The sequence below is a fragment of the Coregonus lavaretus genome (genome assembly GCF_964263955.1).
Source record: "Coregonus lavaretus genome assembly, chromosome: 14".
NCBI lineage: Eukaryota > Metazoa > Chordata > Actinopteri > Salmoniformes > Salmonidae > Coregonus > Coregonus lavaretus.
Window position 1 is genome coordinate 45,836,212 of NC_140001.1, and position 18,005 is coordinate 45,854,216.

Consider the following 18,005-nt stretch of genomic DNA (forward strand, 5'->3'; position numbering starts at 1 on the left):
GAATCTTGTTTTTCATGGTCTGAGAGTCTTTAGGTGCCTTTTGGCAAACTCCAAGTGGGCTGTCATGTGCCTTTTACTGAGGAGTGGCTTCCGTCTGGCCACTCTACCATAAAGGCCTAATTGGTGGACTGCTGCAGAAATTGTTGTCTTTCTGGAAGTTTCTCCCATCTCAACAGAGGAACTCTAGAGCTCTGTCAGAGTGACCATCGGGTTCTTGGTGACCTCCCTGACCAAGGCCCTTCTCCCCCGATTGCTCAGTTTGCCCGGGCGGCCAGCTCTAGGAAGAGTCTTGGTGGTTCTAAATTTATTCCATTTAAGAATGATATAGGCCACTGTGTTCTTGGGGACCTTCAACGCTGCAGAAATGTTTTGGTACCATTCCCCAGATCTGAGTCTCGACACAATCCTGTCTCGGAGCTCTCCGGACAATTCCTTCGACCTCATTGCTTGGTTTTTGCTCTGACATGCACTGTCAACTGTGGGACCTTATATAGGAAGGTGTGTGCCTTTCCAAATCATGTCCAATCAATTGAATTTACCACAAGTGGACTCCAATCAAGTTGTAGAAACATCTCAAGGATGATCAATGGAAACAGGATGCACCTGAGCTCAAGTTCAAGTCTCATAGCAAAGGGTCTGAATACTTATGTAAATAAGGTATTTATGTTTTTTATTTTGAATACATTTGCAAACATTTCTAAAAACCTGTTTTCGCTTTGTCGTTATGGGGTATTGTGTTTAGATTGCTGAGGATAATTTAAAAAAAATCAATTTTAGAATAAGGCTGTAATGTAACAAAATACGGAAAAAGTTAAGGGGTCTGAGTCCTTTCTGAAGGCACTGTAAATCAAAGAAACCTTGAGTTGTCTTACCTGTACACAAGCAAAATGAAACAAGTAGACAATCATCAACGAGCTACAGTGTTTCCCAATCCTGGGGCCTCATTTATCAACCATGTGTACTAAATTTAATTAACAATTCTGGAGTACGTGGAGATTCTTGGATTTGAATGCGCAGCAAATGATTGGGATTTATCAAACTGTTGCAGGCAACATATACGGATGTTTTCAATGATAAATCAGAGCCATACTATACATGTGTGCTTGTGAACAAGCATCACAACCCCACCTGGAAAATACCCTCCATTCACCTTTTATTGTAGCAAAAATGCTGTATGATTTGAAAATGTTGGAAATTGGGCCATGACAGTTTCTAAAAGAAAGCACAATGGCAAATGTAATCACATTTCTGTAGAGACTTTTTCAAACAAGTACCAAACACTGGCCACACATTCTGCAAGATTCATTGTCTATTCGAACTAGGGATGTTAACGGTTAACCATTAATCATTTAGCCGTCAAAGCCAAAAATAAATTTGACCGTCATACTTATCGGTCTATAGGATAATTTACATTATTTAGTGGAATTATATATATACATACACACGCAAAAGTATGTGGACACCCCTTCAAAATAGTCGATTTGGCTATTTCAGCCACACTTGTTGCTGACAGGTGTATAAAATCGAGCACACAGCCATGCAATTTCCATAGACAAACATTGGCAGTAGAATTGCCTTACTGAAGATCTCAGTGACTTTCAACGTGGCACCATCATAGGATACCACCTTTTCAACAAGTCAGTTCGTCAAATTTCTGCCCTGCTAGAGCTGCCCCAGTCAACTGTAAGTGCTGTTATTGTGAAGTGGAAACATCTAGGAGCAACAACGGCTCAGCCGCGAAGTGGTAGGACACACAAGTTCACAGAACGGGACCACCGAATGCTGAAGCGTTTTGCGCGTAACAAAAAAGTCTGTCCTCGGTTGCAACACTCATTACCGAGTCCAAACTGCCTCTGGAAGCAACGTCAGCACAATAACTGTTCGTCGGGAGGTTCATGATATGGGTTTCCATGGCCGAGCAGCCGCACACAAGCCTAAGAACACTATGCGCAATGCCACACGTTCTCTGGAGTGATGAATCACGCTTCACCATCTGGTAGTCTGACGGACGAATCTGGGTTTGGCAGATGCCAGGAGAACGCTACATTCCCCAATGTTGTGTGTAATTGCGGGCTATTCTTTGGGTGCTGAAACGTTAATTTTATGTGATGTCTGAGCTCCAGTCTGCCTACGCTAGTTGCCGCTCAACCCCATCGTAAATCGTGGAGTCGAGTTTAATCGGCAAGTACTGGAGTGAAATAGGTAGTTTTATAAGCCCAGTCATTGCGCAACAAATAACAATTCTAAATGCAAATTGCATGGTAAAAACTGTAGATGGCCACGATTAAAAATAGCTACTATTTTTATTTCTCAATCTCAACGCCTCCCATTCGCCATTCGAGTGCATAGGCTATAGTCAATGGTAGGCAGGATATCACTGCGTCACCCATCACATTGCAATGTGAGCTTGAGGCAGTATAATTGTTTGAAACCTGAACATTTGACTTTACTTCAAATAATGAGGAATGTCTAACTTTGCTTCAAAGTAGCCTAGCCAAAATCCAACCACTGAAATGTGGGAGGCAATTATTTTATAATGACTTCTTCATGCCATTAACCAGCATTTTTCTCCTGTTCTATTGGTTTTCATATCAACTTGCTTTCATTGTCCAGTAGCCAAAAGCACAATCCTAGTCATATTAGCAACCCATCCTAGTTGTTGCTACTAGATTACCCCTCTAAATTTCTAACCAAGATTTCCATCTGTCACATATGGAACCGCTCGCATTAGGAGTGCTGTTTACAACAGTGTTTTCTATTGCTGCATTTTTTCATTAAGCTCTTAATGGAAAATGTCCATTCCTTGCATGCATGCATAGTATTTTCTGTTGGTCACCTCATTTTACTGTTTGGGAAATGTTTTACTGTTTGTTGACCAGTCAATGAGGGTCTGTTAGTTGGCAGCAAAATTGACCGAAAATTGCATCCCTAATTCTAAAATGTTGAAAGTACATGCTACAGACAACACTCCTATGTAAAATACAAATGTTTGTTCAATATTATGTTCATCAATAGACGATTATGATTATCTCCTGTCTTGGTATAGGCTCTGAGATCAAATAGGCTATGATGTCAAGCTCCTATCGCATAGCAATACTGTAGCCTACCCATACCGTCAAACAGGTTAGCGGTCTATTTACTTTCGAGCATGCTTGGCTATTGAATGAGCGATGGATAAATTGGAGCCTAATATTTGTTGTGTAGCGGGAATAAACCAGTCCTGCAATAGGATTATGATTTAGGCCTATATAATAAAAGTAAAAGAAACATATTAGACTACATGCTGCTATGCAATCTCCTTACCAACAGCAAATGCATCCGTTAACATTATTATAATTCAAAGACATCAAACACTTACATTTCCCCCAAAATAACAATATTTGCTTGCAATACAATTGATCAACCACTAGAAGGCCTGAGCTGTACGTGGAGATACGCACACTTCCTTCAAGTTCAAAATGGATAAATACTAACCTTCGTGGAAAAATGGCATACGCAAGGTTTAGAGTGTGTTTTTGTGCGCACGCACTTTTGATAAATGAGGCCCCTGATCCTGGGGACCCTAAGGAGTGCACATTTTAGTTTTTGCCATAACACTAACACACTTGATTCAACTAACCAACTCATCATCAAGCCATTGATTAGTGCTAGGTCAAAAACACCCCTTTGGCACAATGAAGCAAGTAGGCACAACCATCAACAAGCCCCTAAAAGAGCATGCTTCACGTATTCCTCTAGAATGTGACAGACACCTGAGGAAGGTGTCCTGGAGTTGGTGAGGCAGAGCGGCAAAGTCAAAGGCACAGTACGACTGGGGCAGGAACACCTCCATGTTCCTCTTCACCTCCATCGGGGGGTTGGTCATGATGGGGGCGGCACTCCCGAAAAACTGGTACGCATACCTGGAACGAGAGAAAATACTTGGGTTGTTCCACGAAAATAGTGCCTGTAACAATATAGAATTTTAAAAGCCTGTTATATTAAAGGTGCAATTGCAGAAATCACTCCGCCATTTCCTGCTTGCTAAAATTATAATAGTATGTCTAATTTCAGTTTATATGTGACAAAGCAAGCAAGTGTAGAGAATCATTGTACCATCTAAACCACTGTGAAATATTTTTTCAATAACCAAAAATATTGTATTTTCAGCTGGTGTACAAAACCGAAAGTAAAAGACGGAAAAACTAAACTTAATAACGGGAAGCATAGAAATAGCACATATAGAACAGATCTACCACTTCTTAGACTTGCTTTCAGAGAGAATGACAGATCTATAACTGTCTACGTTAATGTGGGCAGGGTTGCCCAAAAAGTTACGTATTGCAGCTTTAAATGAAGTTCCCTATAAATAGACCAAATGGAGAATTCAATAGATCAGATTTTTAATATGGCAGTGTTTTTCATTAGCTCCAGCCGTCGGCTAAAATCAGACGGTTACAGACAAATTATCCGCCTGCAATTTTTTCCACTTCATATTAACCATTCTAGTGGGAGCCCTCTCCCGCTAGAATAAACAATATGCATCTTCTAGTGATCTATTGATAAGATAGGCAGGCGCATGTCAGTCACAAAGCGAATGATGACAGGGAAATGCAGTCTGCTGTCTGTCCCGCCTCCTGGGACAATTTGTATGCTCTGTGGTTGGTTGAAATCGTTATTTCATTACAGGGAGAGTTTTTGTGGTAACCATGAGTCGAAATCCACTTAACCACGCGGAGTCGTGGAGCATAGGCTATTTGCTGTGCTTTGATTGACAACTGAACAGCAAGTGTTGACTAGTTTATAAAAGGTGGCGAACTGACTGAATAAAGTCCATCTTTGCCATTCATAAATCATGAAACTTGGTTATACAGTGCCTTCAGAAAGTATTCATACACCTTGACTTATTCCACATTTTGTTGTGTTACAGCCTGAATTCAAAATTTATTAAATCGATGTTTTCCCCCTCACCCATCTACACACAATACCCCATAATGACAAAGTGAAAACATGTTTTTAGAAATGTTTGCTAATTTATTGAAAATGAAATAAAGAAATCTCTCATTTACGGAAGTATTCACACCCGAGTCAATATTTTGCGCCTTTGGCAGCGATTACAGCTGTGAGTCTTTCTGGGTGTTTCTACCCACACCTGGATTGTGCAACATTTGCCCATTATTCTTTTCAAAATTCTTCAAGCTCTGTCAAACTGGTTGTTGATTATTGCTAGATAAACATTTTCAGGTCCTGCCATAGATTTTCAAGTAGATTTAAGTCAAAACTATAACTAGGCCACTCTGGAACATTCACCGTCTTCTTGGTAAGCAACTCCAGTATAGATTTGGCCTTGTGTTTTAGGTTATTGTCCTGCTAAAAGGTGAATTAATCTCACAGTGGCAGTGGAAAGCAGACTGAACCAGGTTTTCCTCTATGATTTTTCCTGTGCTTAGCTCCAATACGTTTATTTTTTATCCTGAATAAGTCCCCAGTCCTTAATGATTACAAGCATACCCATAACATGATGCAGCCACCACGATACTTGAGAATATGGAGAGTGGAACTCTAATGTAATGTGTTGGATTGGATTTGCCCCAAACATAACACTTTGTATTCAGGGCAAAAAGGGCATTTTTGCAGTATTACTTTAGTGCCTTGTTGCAAATAGGATGCATGTTTTGGAATCTTTCATTCTGTACAGGCTTCCTTCTTTTCATGCTGTCAATTAGGTTAGTATTTTGAAGTAACTACAATGTTGTTGGTCCATCCTCAGTTTTGTCCTATAACCCTAACCCAGCCATTAAAACTCTGTAACTGTTTTAAAGTCACCATTGGCCTCATAGTGAAATCCCAACTGAGCGGTTTCCTTCCTCTCCTGCAACGAAGTTGGAAAGGACACCTGTATCTTTTTTTAATTTTGGGGGGTAGATCAGCTTAATATTGCAGATAGATTGTAACTTCCATCAATGTAATTGTCTGCATCACTTCCAATCCCCCATGGTTTTATATATATATATATATATATATATATATATATATATATATATATATATATATATATATATATATATATACACACACACACACAGTGGGGAAAAAAAGTATTTAGTCAGCCACCAATTGTGCAAATTGTCCCACTTAAAAAGATGAGAGAGGCCTGTAATTTTCATCATAGGTACACGTCAACTATGACAGACAAAATGAGGAAAAAAAATCCAGAAAATCACATTGTAGGATTTTTAATGAATTTATTTGCAAATTATGGTGGAAAATAAGTATTTGGTCAATAACAAAAGTTTCTCAATACTTTGTTATATACCCTTTGTTGGCAATGACACAGGTCAAACGTTTTCTGTAAGTCTTCACAAGGTTTTCACACACTGTTGCTGGTATTTTTGGCCCATTCCTCCATGCAGATCTCCTCTAGAGCAGTGATGTTTTGGGGCTGTCGCTGGGCAACACGGACTTTCAACTCCCTCCAAAGATTTTCTATGGGGTTGAGATCTGGAGACTGGCTAGGCCACTCCAGGACCTTGAAATGCTTCTTACGAAGCCACTCCTTCGTTGCCCGGGCGGTGTGTTTGGGATCATTGTCATGCTGAAAGACCCAGCCACGTTTCATCTTCAATGCCCTTGCTGATGGAAGGAGGTTTTCACTAAAAATCTCACGATACATGGCCCCATTCATTCTTTCCTTTACACGGATCAGTCGTCCTGGTCCCTTTGCAGAAAATCAGCCCCAAAGCATGATGTTTCCACCCCCATGCTTCACAGTAGGTATGGTGTTCTTTGGATGCAACTCAGCATTCTTTGTCCTCCAAACACGACGAGTTGAGTTTTTACTAAAAAGTCCTATTTTGGTTTCATCTGACCATATGACATTCTCCCAATCCTCTTCTGGATCATCCAAATGCACTCTAGCAAACTTCAGACGGGCCTGGACATGTACTGGCTTAAGCAGGGGGACACGTCTGGCACTGCAGGATTTGAGTCCCTGGCGGCGTAGTGTGTTACTGATGGTAGGCTTTGTTACTTTGGTCCCAGCTCTCTGCAGGTCAATCACTAGGTCCCCCCATGTGATTCTGGGATTTTTGCTCACCGTTCTTGTGATCATTTTGACCCCACGGGGTGAGATCTTGCGTGGAGCCCCAGATCGAGGGAGATTATCAGTGGTCTTGTATGTCTTCCATTTCCTAATAATTGCTCCCACAGTTGATTTCTTCAAACCAAGCTGCTTACCTATTGCAGATTCAGTCTTCCCAGCCTGGTGCAGGTCTACAATTTTGTTTCTGGTGTCCTTTGACAGCTCTTTGGTCTTGGCCATAGTGGAGTTTGGAGTGTGACTGTTTGAGGTTGTGGACAGGTGTCTTTTATACTGATAACAAGTTCAAACAGGTGCCATTAATACAGGTAACGAGTGGAGGACAGAGGAGCCTCTTAAATAAGAAGTTACAGGTCTGTGAGAGCCAGAAATCTTGCTTGTTTGTAGGTGACCAAATACTTATTTTCCACCATAATTTGCAAATAAATTCATTAAAAATCCTAGAATGTGATTTTCTGGAAATAAATTCTCAATTTGTCTGTCATAGTTGACGTGTACCTATGATGAAAATTACAGGCCTCTCTCATCTTTTTAAGTGGGAGAACTTGCACAATTGGTGGCTGACTAAATACTTTTTTCCCCCACTGTGTATATATATATATATATATATATATATATATATATATATATATATATATATATATATATATATATATATATATATATATAAAAATATATATATATTCCCCTTTATTACTTTCCAAACCCGCCACCCTTTCCTCCCTTGGAGTAAACAACAACGCCTAGGCCACTACTTCCAGCCCATACCCACTATCTACATTTTATGGACACAGTCAATTTTACAGTAATTACATTTTGTTTGTTCTTTCTCCTGAACTTCTTCTACTCTCAACCTCTCCGATCATTTTCATGATGTCCATCCGGTTTGCTTCTATATGCCATATCTTTCTAACTGTGCTCCTTCACAAAAGCTCCCAACCTACAACCCATACACTTATTATGGACACAGCGTGCCTACATTATTAGTTATTTTGTTATTGTTTGTTGTTATTAGTCCCATCCTTCAATTCCATTCAACACCTCCCATCTATCTTTTAACACCATCCATATAGGATTTCTATTTGCCATATATATTTCAACTGTACTGTGATGTCTTACAAAAGTTCTGAACCTTTCTATTCTCATTGTTTCTAAAGATTGTGAATTGAAAATAAAAAAATTTGCTAATAGTATTATTATGTTATTGATCGATTGACTATGACTTTTCAGATCACCCAGTAGTGCTATCTGCAGGGTTAGCTCCAGGTAAATATTGCAATCCTTTAGCCATTCCAAAAGCAAGCTACAAATGGACAGTACCAAAACAAATGATCTAATGATTCTGTCTCTTCGCAGCAAAATCTGCAGAGCTGGGAAGATTGTATCCCCCATATAAATAACATTCTATTGGTAGCAAGAATTTTATATAATAATTTAAATTGAAAGATTCTAAGTTTTGAATCTGGTGTCGTTTTGCGTATCAGTTCATAAACACTATGCCATGGGATCGGTATGTCAAAAATCTCTTCCCAACTATTTTGCAATCTATATGGGACGGCTGTCAATCCTTTGGTCCTTAAATGAAACTGATATACCTTTTTATTTATCACAGTTTTCCTTAACCAATTATGTTCTTTAATGCAAGGCCGACAGACAAGTTCCTTACTTTCTCCTCTTCCATTTTTGCGGTAAGGCTGCAATTATTTGGTTGTAATTTTGGGTAGAGCAGACATTTCCATATGTTTTTGTTAGCTGAATGTGCGACATAACTCCACCAGTCCTACCGATGACATCGTTTACAAAGATTATACCTTTTTTAAACATTTTGTCAAAAAAAAAAAAAGTTTTTTGTCAATTAGTATATTTGAGTTTAACCACAATATTTGTTGCATTATTTGTTCTGTCGTTTCTGGAGGATTAAATAGAAATTGCAACCAACTTTCTATGGCTTGTTTTAGAAATATTGATATCTGGGAGATTATTTCCTTTTCAAATAACTGAAAATGAGTGGTTGTAATCTGAATAAAGGGAAAAGGGCCATTCTTGAACATTGGGTGAGACAATCTTACTAATTTGCTAGAGAACCAGTTCGGATTTAAGTATAACTTTTGTATGACTGAAGCTTTTAGTGATAGGTCTAATGCTTTAATATTTAATAATTTCTGTCCTCCGAATTCATATTCATTATATAAATAGGCCTGTTTAATTTTGTCTGGCTTGCCGTTCCAAATAAAATGGAATATTTTTTTCTCATATAATTTAAAAAACTGTTCGCTAGGCTTAAGCAAGACCATAAGCAAATAGGTAAACTGGGATAATACTAAAGAGTTTAATCTGGGTGATTTTTCCACAAATTGATAGGCACCCACCTTTCCATGGTAGCAAGATCTTATCTATTTTTGCTAACTTTCTATTATAATTTATTGAAGTCAGATCATTTATTTCCTTTGGGATATGTATTCCGAGTATATCCACATCACCATCAGGCCATTTTATTGGTAAACTACATGGCAATGTAAATTTTTTATTTTTTATTGATCCAATACGTAATATAGTACATTTGTCATAATTTGGTTGTAATCCAGAGAGGTTAGAAAATGTATCTAGATCCTCTATGAGGCTGCGGAGTGATTCTAGTTGTGGATTTAAAAGAAAACATGAATCATCAGCGTACAATGATACCTTTGTTTTTAAGCCCTGGATTTCTAATCCCCTGATATTGTTGGATCTGATTTTAATAGCTAACATCTCGATGGCCACAATAAATAGATATGCCGAGTGGACAACCTTGTTTCACTCCTCTTGACAGTTTAAAACTTTCTGAGAAATAGCCATTATTTACTATTTTACACCTAGGGTTAATATACATGATTTTGACCCATTTTATAAAGAGATTCACCAAAATTGAAATGCTCCAGGCATTTATATATAAACCCCAGTCGTACTTTACCAAATGGCTTTTCGAAGTCTGCTATGAATAGCAGGCCTGTTCTATTGTTTCCAATACTTGCCTTAAATTATCTCCAATGTATCTTCCATGTAAAATACCTGTCTGATTAGAATGAATAATATCCGACAATACCTTTTTAATTCTATGCCCTATACAATTTGCATCACAAGACTGAAGTGTAAGGGGCCTCCAATTTTTTTAATGGACTGGATCTTTATATTTTCCACTTGTATCCTGTTTCAGTAATAATGAGATCAGACCTTCTTCTAGAGTGTCAGATAATCTACCATTAACATAGGAGTGGTTAAAACATGCTAATAGCGGTCCTCTTAGTATATCAAAAAAGGTTTGGTATACTTCGACTGGTATGCCATCCAACCCTGGAGTTTTCCCAGACTTAAAGTCTTTAATTGCATCCAGAAGTTCCTCCTCTGTAATTTCACCTTCACATGAGTCTTTCTGTTTGGCTGTTAATTTTACATTATCAATAGAAAAAAATCTCAACAATTAGCTTCAGTTAGAGGAGATGGAGGCGACTGCAAAGAAAACATATGCTTAAAGTACCTTGTTTCCTCCTTCAAAATATAATTTGGTGAATCATGGGTTACTCCGTCGATTGTAACCAATTTCATTACATTCTTTTTGGTAGCATTTCTATGTTGAAGATTTAAAAAAGAATTTGGTGCATTTTTCCCCATATTCCATCCAGTTTGCTTTATTTTTATAATATATTACACTTGATCTTTCTTGAATAAGTTTCTACATTTCTTTTTGTTTTTCCTCTAATTTATTCTGAGCCTCTATGTTACAGTTTTTATTGCCATATATCTGTTCTGTTAGACCTTCTATTTCCTTTGTTAGTATAAACTCTTTTGACCTAAATTGCTTTTGTTTTCGAGATGAGTACTGAATTGCATGGCTTCTAAAGGCACATTTAAAGGTGTCCCATAAAATAAGGGGATTTGCTGTACCTACAGTGGGGGAAAAAAGTATTTAGTCAGCCACCAATTGTGCAAGTTCTCCCACTTAAAAAGATGAGAAAGGCCTGTAATTTTAATCATAGGTGCACGTCAACTATGACAGACGAAATGAGGAAAAAAAATCCAGAAAATCACATTGTAGGATTTTTAATGAATTTATCTGCAAATTATGGTGGGAAATAAGTATTTGGTCAATAACAAAAGTTTCTCAATACTTTGTTATATACCCTTTGTTGGCAATGACACAGGTCAAACGTTTTCTGTAAGTCTTCACAAGGTTTTCACACACTGTTGCTGGTATTTTGGCCCATTCCTCCATGCAGATCTCCTCTAGAGCAGTGATGTTTTGGGGCTGTCGCTGGGCAACACAGACTTTCAACTCCCTCCAAAGATTTTCTATGGGGTTGAGATCTGGAGACTGGCTAGGCCACTCCAGGACCTTGAAATGCTTCTTACGAAGCCACTCCTTCGTTGCCCGGGCGGTGTGTTTGGGATCATTGTCATGCTGAAAGACCCAGCCACGTTTCATCTTCAATGCCCTTGCTGATGGAAGGAGGTTTTCACTCAAAATCTCACGATACATGGCCCCATTCATTCTTTCCTTTACACGGATCAGTCGTCCTGGTCCCTTTGCAGAAAAACAGCCCCAAAGCATGATGTTTCCACCCCCATGCTTCACAGTAGGTATGGTGTTCTTTGGATGCAACTCAGCATTCTTTGTCCTCCAAACACGACGAGTTGAGTTTTTACCAAAAAGTTCTATTTTGGTTTCATCTGACCATATGACATTCTCCCAATCCTCTTCTGGATCATCCAAATGCACTCTAGCAAACTTCAGACGGGCCTGGACATGTACTGGCTTAAGCAGGGGGACACGTCTGGCACTGCAGGATTTGAGTCCCTGGCGGCGTAGTGTGTTACTGATGGTAGGCTTTGTTACTTTGGTCCCAGCTCTCTGCAGGTCATTCACTAGGTCCCCCCATGTGATTCTGGGATTTTTGCTCACCGTTCTTGTGATCATTTTGACCCCACGGGGTGGATTCTTGCGTGGAGCCTCAGATCGAGGGAGATTATCAGTGGTCTTGTATGTCTTCCATTTCCTAATAATTGCTCCCACAGTTGATTTCTTCAAACCAAGCTGCTTACCTATTGCAGATTCAGTCTTCCCAGCCTGGTGCAGGTCTACAATTTTGTTTCTGGTGTCCTTTGACAGCTCTTTGGTCTTGGCCATAGTGGAGTTTGGAGTGTGACTGTTTGAGGTTGTGGACAGGTGTCTTGTATACTGATAAGTTCAAACAGGTGCCATTAATACAGGTAACGAGTGGAGGATAGAGGAGCCTCTTAAAGAAGAAGTTACAGGTCTGTGAGAGCCAGAAATCTTGCTTGTTTATAGGTGACCAAATACTTATTTTCCACCATAATTTGCAAATAAATTCATTAAAAATCCTACAATGTGATTTTCTGGAGAAAAAAAATCTAAATTTGTCTGTCATAGTTGACGTGTACCTATGATGAAAATTACAGGCCTCTCTCATCTTTTTAAGTGGGAGAACTTGTACAATTGGTGGCTGACTAAATACTTTTTCCCCACTGTACTCACATACTCCAACACACTCATCCCCCCCCCTCCACAATCCACCATAAAATCAGATACTCAACGGTTGTTATATCCCAGAGCCCAACTCAAGAAAGGACCTGATTTACGAGTGCACATACAATTACAGCTGATTGAGAAAGCATGCTGTCAGATCCACCCTCTTCACCTGAGACACAAACACTCTGGTCCCCCGTTGTAACCATTTTTCCCAAGCATCTCCGTGCAGTCAGACCTTTGATTATTTTGTGCCACCTGGGCCACAATGATAAAAAACCCTCTCTGACGCCTGTATCTTTGTAGTGCCTTTGTATTGATACACCATCTAAAGTGTAATTAATAACTTCACCATGCTCAAAGGGATATTCAATGTCTGCTTTTTTTTATTTTTACCAATCTACCAATAGGTGCCCTTCTTTGCGAAGCATTGGAAAACCTTCCTGGTCTTTGTGGTTGAATCTGTGTTTGAAATTCACTGCTCGACCTTACAGATAATTGTATGTGTGGGGTGCAGAGATGAGCTAGTCATTCAAAAATAATGTTAAACACTATTATTGCACTAAGAGTCAATCCATGCACCTTATTACGTGACTTGTTAAGCAAATTTGTACTCCTGAACTTATTTAGGCTTGCCATAACAAAGGAGTTGAATACTTATTGACTGAAGACGTTACAGCTTTTCATTTGTAAACATTTTTTTAACAAAAAATGAATTTCTAAAAACAATTCCACTTCGACATTATGGGGTTGTCTGTGTAGACCAGTGACCAAAAAAATCTCAATTTAATTCATTTTAAATTCCGGCTGTAACATAACAAAATGTGGAAAAAGTCCAGGGGTGTGAATACTTTCTGAAAGCACTGTATTTCGTCATTGAGCACGTTCGGATTGGCCAGTGAGGTGCCAAGCCTCGACACACCCACAACTTGTTTATTCATCAAAACCCAGCTCATTCGCACCACCGCCAGCTACTGTGCCCATAAAACGAGCCCTCAAATATATGTGCCAAGAAGGGGGGAATAATTGGACTAAACCGGTGGCTTGTTAAAGGAATACTACACAAATATATTTTAGTATTTTTTTCATTAGTCCACTGTTAATACAATCCTAGAAAATTGTGCATGTCAGCAGTCAAGTTTTCAGGATAGAGCACTTTCAGTACAGAGCAAAAACTGTGATGATGCGTTTTGCATCAAAATCTACCTGAGTGTGCAGCTGACGGGGAAGCCCAGGTTTAGGTTGCGGATGCTGCGCAGGTCCATGGAGAAACAGTAGTGATGTGCTGAGGAGGGGATGGCTATCTTTGGTGCAGAGACACTGACAGAGGACAGGCCTCCCTCAGGCTTGTACTCCACCTCCTCCTGGCATGGGGCAAGGACCAAACCTGGAGGCCCGAGTTAGACAGACACACACAACCACAGACATGTTAGTGCTTTTCACCTGGCTTTCTTGTTCAGAGGCTGCGGCAGCTTTTCAAATTGACTAATTCTTGGGCTTAACCGAGGGCTAAGGAAAATGCTGTGTGAAAAGCCTTTAGAGGAAGTGTAGTGGGTGTGCTTACTGTTTTGTTTCCCAAAAGTGGTACTAAAGCTGTCAGGTCTTACTGCCAAACCCTTGAGACAGGGCGCATTGGTTTTGTGTCTCCCAGTACCCCGGTGGGTGGAGATTTCCCTTTAGGACCAATGGAATGGTCTAAAATGTCCAAATGAATGTGAATGAGCCCACTCAAACAAACACCTACCAGTTGGGAGATGTTGAGCCTGCGAGGCTATTTCTTCCTGCAGGCTGTCAGCCTCGCTTTCGGTGCGGGGGTTGGGAGGGGACTCAGCTAGGTACGTGGGAGACTTAACAGGGGACTTTATGCCAGGTGAGGGGGTGCGGGGCCTCTTTTCAGCAGGGGGAGATGGAGGGATGACGGGCGCCACAGTCCCGGTCTTCAGTGGAATCAGAGGACCATCTCCTCCCTCTGCATTACCTCCCACCTACCAACACACATACAGAGAGAGAGGAGAGCGAGAGAGAGAAACCAACCATCAAAGTGTTCCTCCTGTCATTTGCAATGATGCAAAATGGAGACGACCAACATCAGAGACAGTAACCAAGTAATTGAGCCCTACAGCAGTAGGGTATTAAACATTCAGATCAGTAGGTTAATAACCGTGAATAAGCTCAATGTGTCGTGTAGGCCTTTCTTTACCGGAGTAGTGAGAGCCTCTCTCCTGAGTGTGACGGACACCCCCACAGTGGGCTGCAGATCAATGGGGACAGGAGGCAAGCTTTGCTTGGCTCGGTTAGGAGGCCGGAGGATGAAGGCCCCCTCCACTGTGGCCACCTGCTTCTCCAGGTCCACACTGCTCTTAGCCAGGCCAGCCAGGGAGACCTCTGTGCTGCCAAGGGAGTGGTTCCCACAGCAGAGGTGGACCTGTGACAAAACATACACAGAGACGACTATGAAACACTAGTCTAACAGATTCCATTGATAGCAAGTAGAATCAAAAAATTTGCAAATGAAGCTACATTTATGTCACCATTTTATGGGAGTTATGTTATTTCTGATTAAAAATCAAACGATAATGACACCAGACTTTGTTGACACTCATGCAAAGCAACTATTTGCGTCGAGTTTGCGCGTGTGAGCATGACAGATTGCACAGCACCTGAAGACTGGGCTGCAGGCTGAGAAAGGCCAGTAGAACCGGATCACTGCTGCGGATTCGGACCGAGGCCCTCTCTGGCTCAAAGCTGGGGCTCATCAGGTTTTGGAAAGGTTCACTGGTGATGTCATTACCCAGCAGGGTATAATAGAAGAAAAACTCAGACCCTTCACCGGCCAGCTTCATCGTACTGGGAATCAACTGAAACACACAAGCAAACAAACCACCATCAGTACACACCTGCAATACCTGCATGAACTACAAAATACATGTTTTAATATAGCTGTGAGCAGCAATAAACAGGGTTCACAGGATGACAGAAAGGACAAGATCACCTGAATAACAAAGCTAGCACTCTATCATGGGGGAACTATCTTCCTTTACATACAATCAGTGAAAGCATTACCATGTTTATCCCTTAATACCAAGAGATAACAGATGACGCAAGTAAAGTTTAGTCTAGTGCTGTAGGTTGGTTATGTTTGAATGCAGCAAGTAATCCTTCTTAAAGTCATTACTTATTGTATTGTGTTTATATACACATTCTGGGGTCAATTTGACTAATGGTTTATGTTAAGATTTGTGAAATATTTTCAGCATTAGTGTATATTGCGGTCATCTTTGAATTCTCAGTGTTTTCCACAAGTACATAGAGTAGCCAGCCAAATAAAACAAGTAGCCAGCCAGGCGCCCCCGCCCTTGACATTTTCTGCAGAAGGAGCTCTATTTTGGTGGCCTCTGGTTTGAGCCTGTGCTGTGCCAATTCAGTATGTCTTGCTCACATATGGACAGGGCCACTGTATTCTACAGCTCCCGGGTTTTCTGTGGATATAACGGTTTACTAGTCTAGTATTCATGGCCCTCTTTGTACTTTATTTTATCCAGGCATAGACAATATAGGCAAAAATAGCTCCAAGGCTGTCAGCTCATGAGGTTAAAACAGAAAAAGTACATAGCCCAACATTACCTTGAAAAATAAATTAAAGGTTTTGTTTTTCCAGGTTACCATTTTCCCATTTGTTTCAGGTTTTCGCTCTAAAAATACCACTTTTTTAACACAAAAAAAACAAACACATTTGGATGTTCTAAGTCCACAACAATGCTTAAACCACATCAGTAGACCACTTTTGCGATATAGGAAAAATCTGAGAAATTTGGTATTTGGGTGAAGTTATTACCCTTTAATTCGCACCTAGCAAGAGGCTGCTGTTAGCAGTGCTAACAGTATAATTTGCAAAACAAATACCCACTGGATTGTTAAAAAATTATATCATTGTGCCAGGTAAGCATAGGCTACTTTGTAGTTAACATTTAATTGAAAAGGTTTTTGGGGAAGCCTTTCCATCCACCAGAAGACTGTTTTCCTTAGCATCATCGCTAACGGATACACAAAGTGTTAGACGCACGCACCGCACACACAAAAACAGGGGCATTCTCGTCGCCTCTTCAAAAAGTTGCAGGAAATACGAATCAATTATGCATTCTGTTCATGTCTTATGATAAACTTGGGCAAATTAATACATTTGAAATACATTTAGTTGATTCCCTATTAAAAGGAAAACTCCACCGAAAAAAAAAAATGTTGGTACTTGTTTAATTAGTCCATTGCTGATATAGTCCGAAAATGTTTTGCTTGTGAGTAATCATGTTTTTAAGATACACTACATGACCAAAAGTATGTGAACACCTGTTCGTCGAACATCTCATTCCAAAATCATGGGCATTAATATGGAGTTGATCCACCCTTTGCTGCTATAACAGCCTCCACTCTTCTGGGAATGCTTTCCACTAGATGTTGGAACATTGCTGCGGGGACTTGCTTCCATTCAGCCACAAGAGCATTAGCGAGGTCTGGCACTGATGTTGGACGATTAGGCCTGACTCGCAGTCAGCGTTCCAATTCATCCCAAAGGTGTTAGATGGGGTTGAGGTCAGGGCTGTGTGCAGGCCAGTCAAGTTCTTCCACACCGATCTCGACAAACCATTTCTGTGATTCATCACTCCAGAGAACGCGTTTCCACTGCTCCAGAGTCCAACGGCAGGGAGCTTTACACCACTCCAGCCGACGCTTGGCATTGCTCATGATGATCTTAGGCTTGTATGCCTCTGCTCGGCCATGGAAACCCATTTTATGAAGCTCCCGACGAACAGATATTGTGCTGACGTTGTCTCCAGAAGCAGTTTGGAACTCGGTAGTGAGTGTTGCAATCAAGGACAGACTATTTTTACGAGCTACGCATTTCAGCACTCGGCAGTCCCGTTCTGTGAGCTTGTGTGGCGTACCACTTCTCAGCTGAGCAGTTGTTGCTCCTAGACGTTTCCACTTCACAATAACAGCACTTACAGTTGACCGGGGAAGCTCTAGCAGGACAGAAATTTGATGAACTGACTTGTTGGAAAGGTGGCATCCTATGACGGTGCCGCGTTGAAAGTCACTGAGCTCTTCAGTAAGGCCATTCTACTGTCAATGTTTGTCTATGGAGATTGCATGGCTGTGTGCTCTATTTTATACACCTGTCAGCAACGGGTGTGGCTGAAATAGCCGAATCCACTAATTTGAATATACAATGTATGTAACTTCAAAAATACAGAAATCATACCCTTATCATGCATTTTTAAAACTTGATTGCTAAAAAGCAAAACATTTTGGGACCATGTCAACAATGGATTAATGAAACAAATACCAAAAGATAGTTTTTCGGTGGGACTTTCCTTTAAGGTCTATAAAAAATTTAATATAATTGAATTC

The 18,005-nt window shown here is 40.3% G+C and overlaps 1 protein-coding gene across 1 annotated transcript in view; it reads right to left on the reverse strand.

The window, feature by feature from the left end:
* Positions 1-18,005, reverse strand: part of cep120 (centrosomal protein 120) — a 64,277-nt gene that overhangs the window by 26,098 nt on the left and 20,174 nt on the right. Inside the window, exons 6-10 of the mRNA XM_084177340.1 lie at positions 15,260-15,457; positions 14,800-15,024; positions 14,344-14,584; positions 13,806-13,986; positions 3,753-3,902 (exon numbers count right to left, since the gene is read on the reverse strand). Of these exons, the coding sequence (XP_084033466.1) occupies positions 3,753-3,902; positions 13,806-13,986; positions 14,344-14,584; positions 14,800-15,024; positions 15,260-15,457 (995 nt within the window). The remainder of the gene's footprint in view (positions 1-3,752; positions 3,903-13,805; positions 13,987-14,343; positions 14,585-14,799; positions 15,025-15,259; positions 15,458-18,005) is intronic.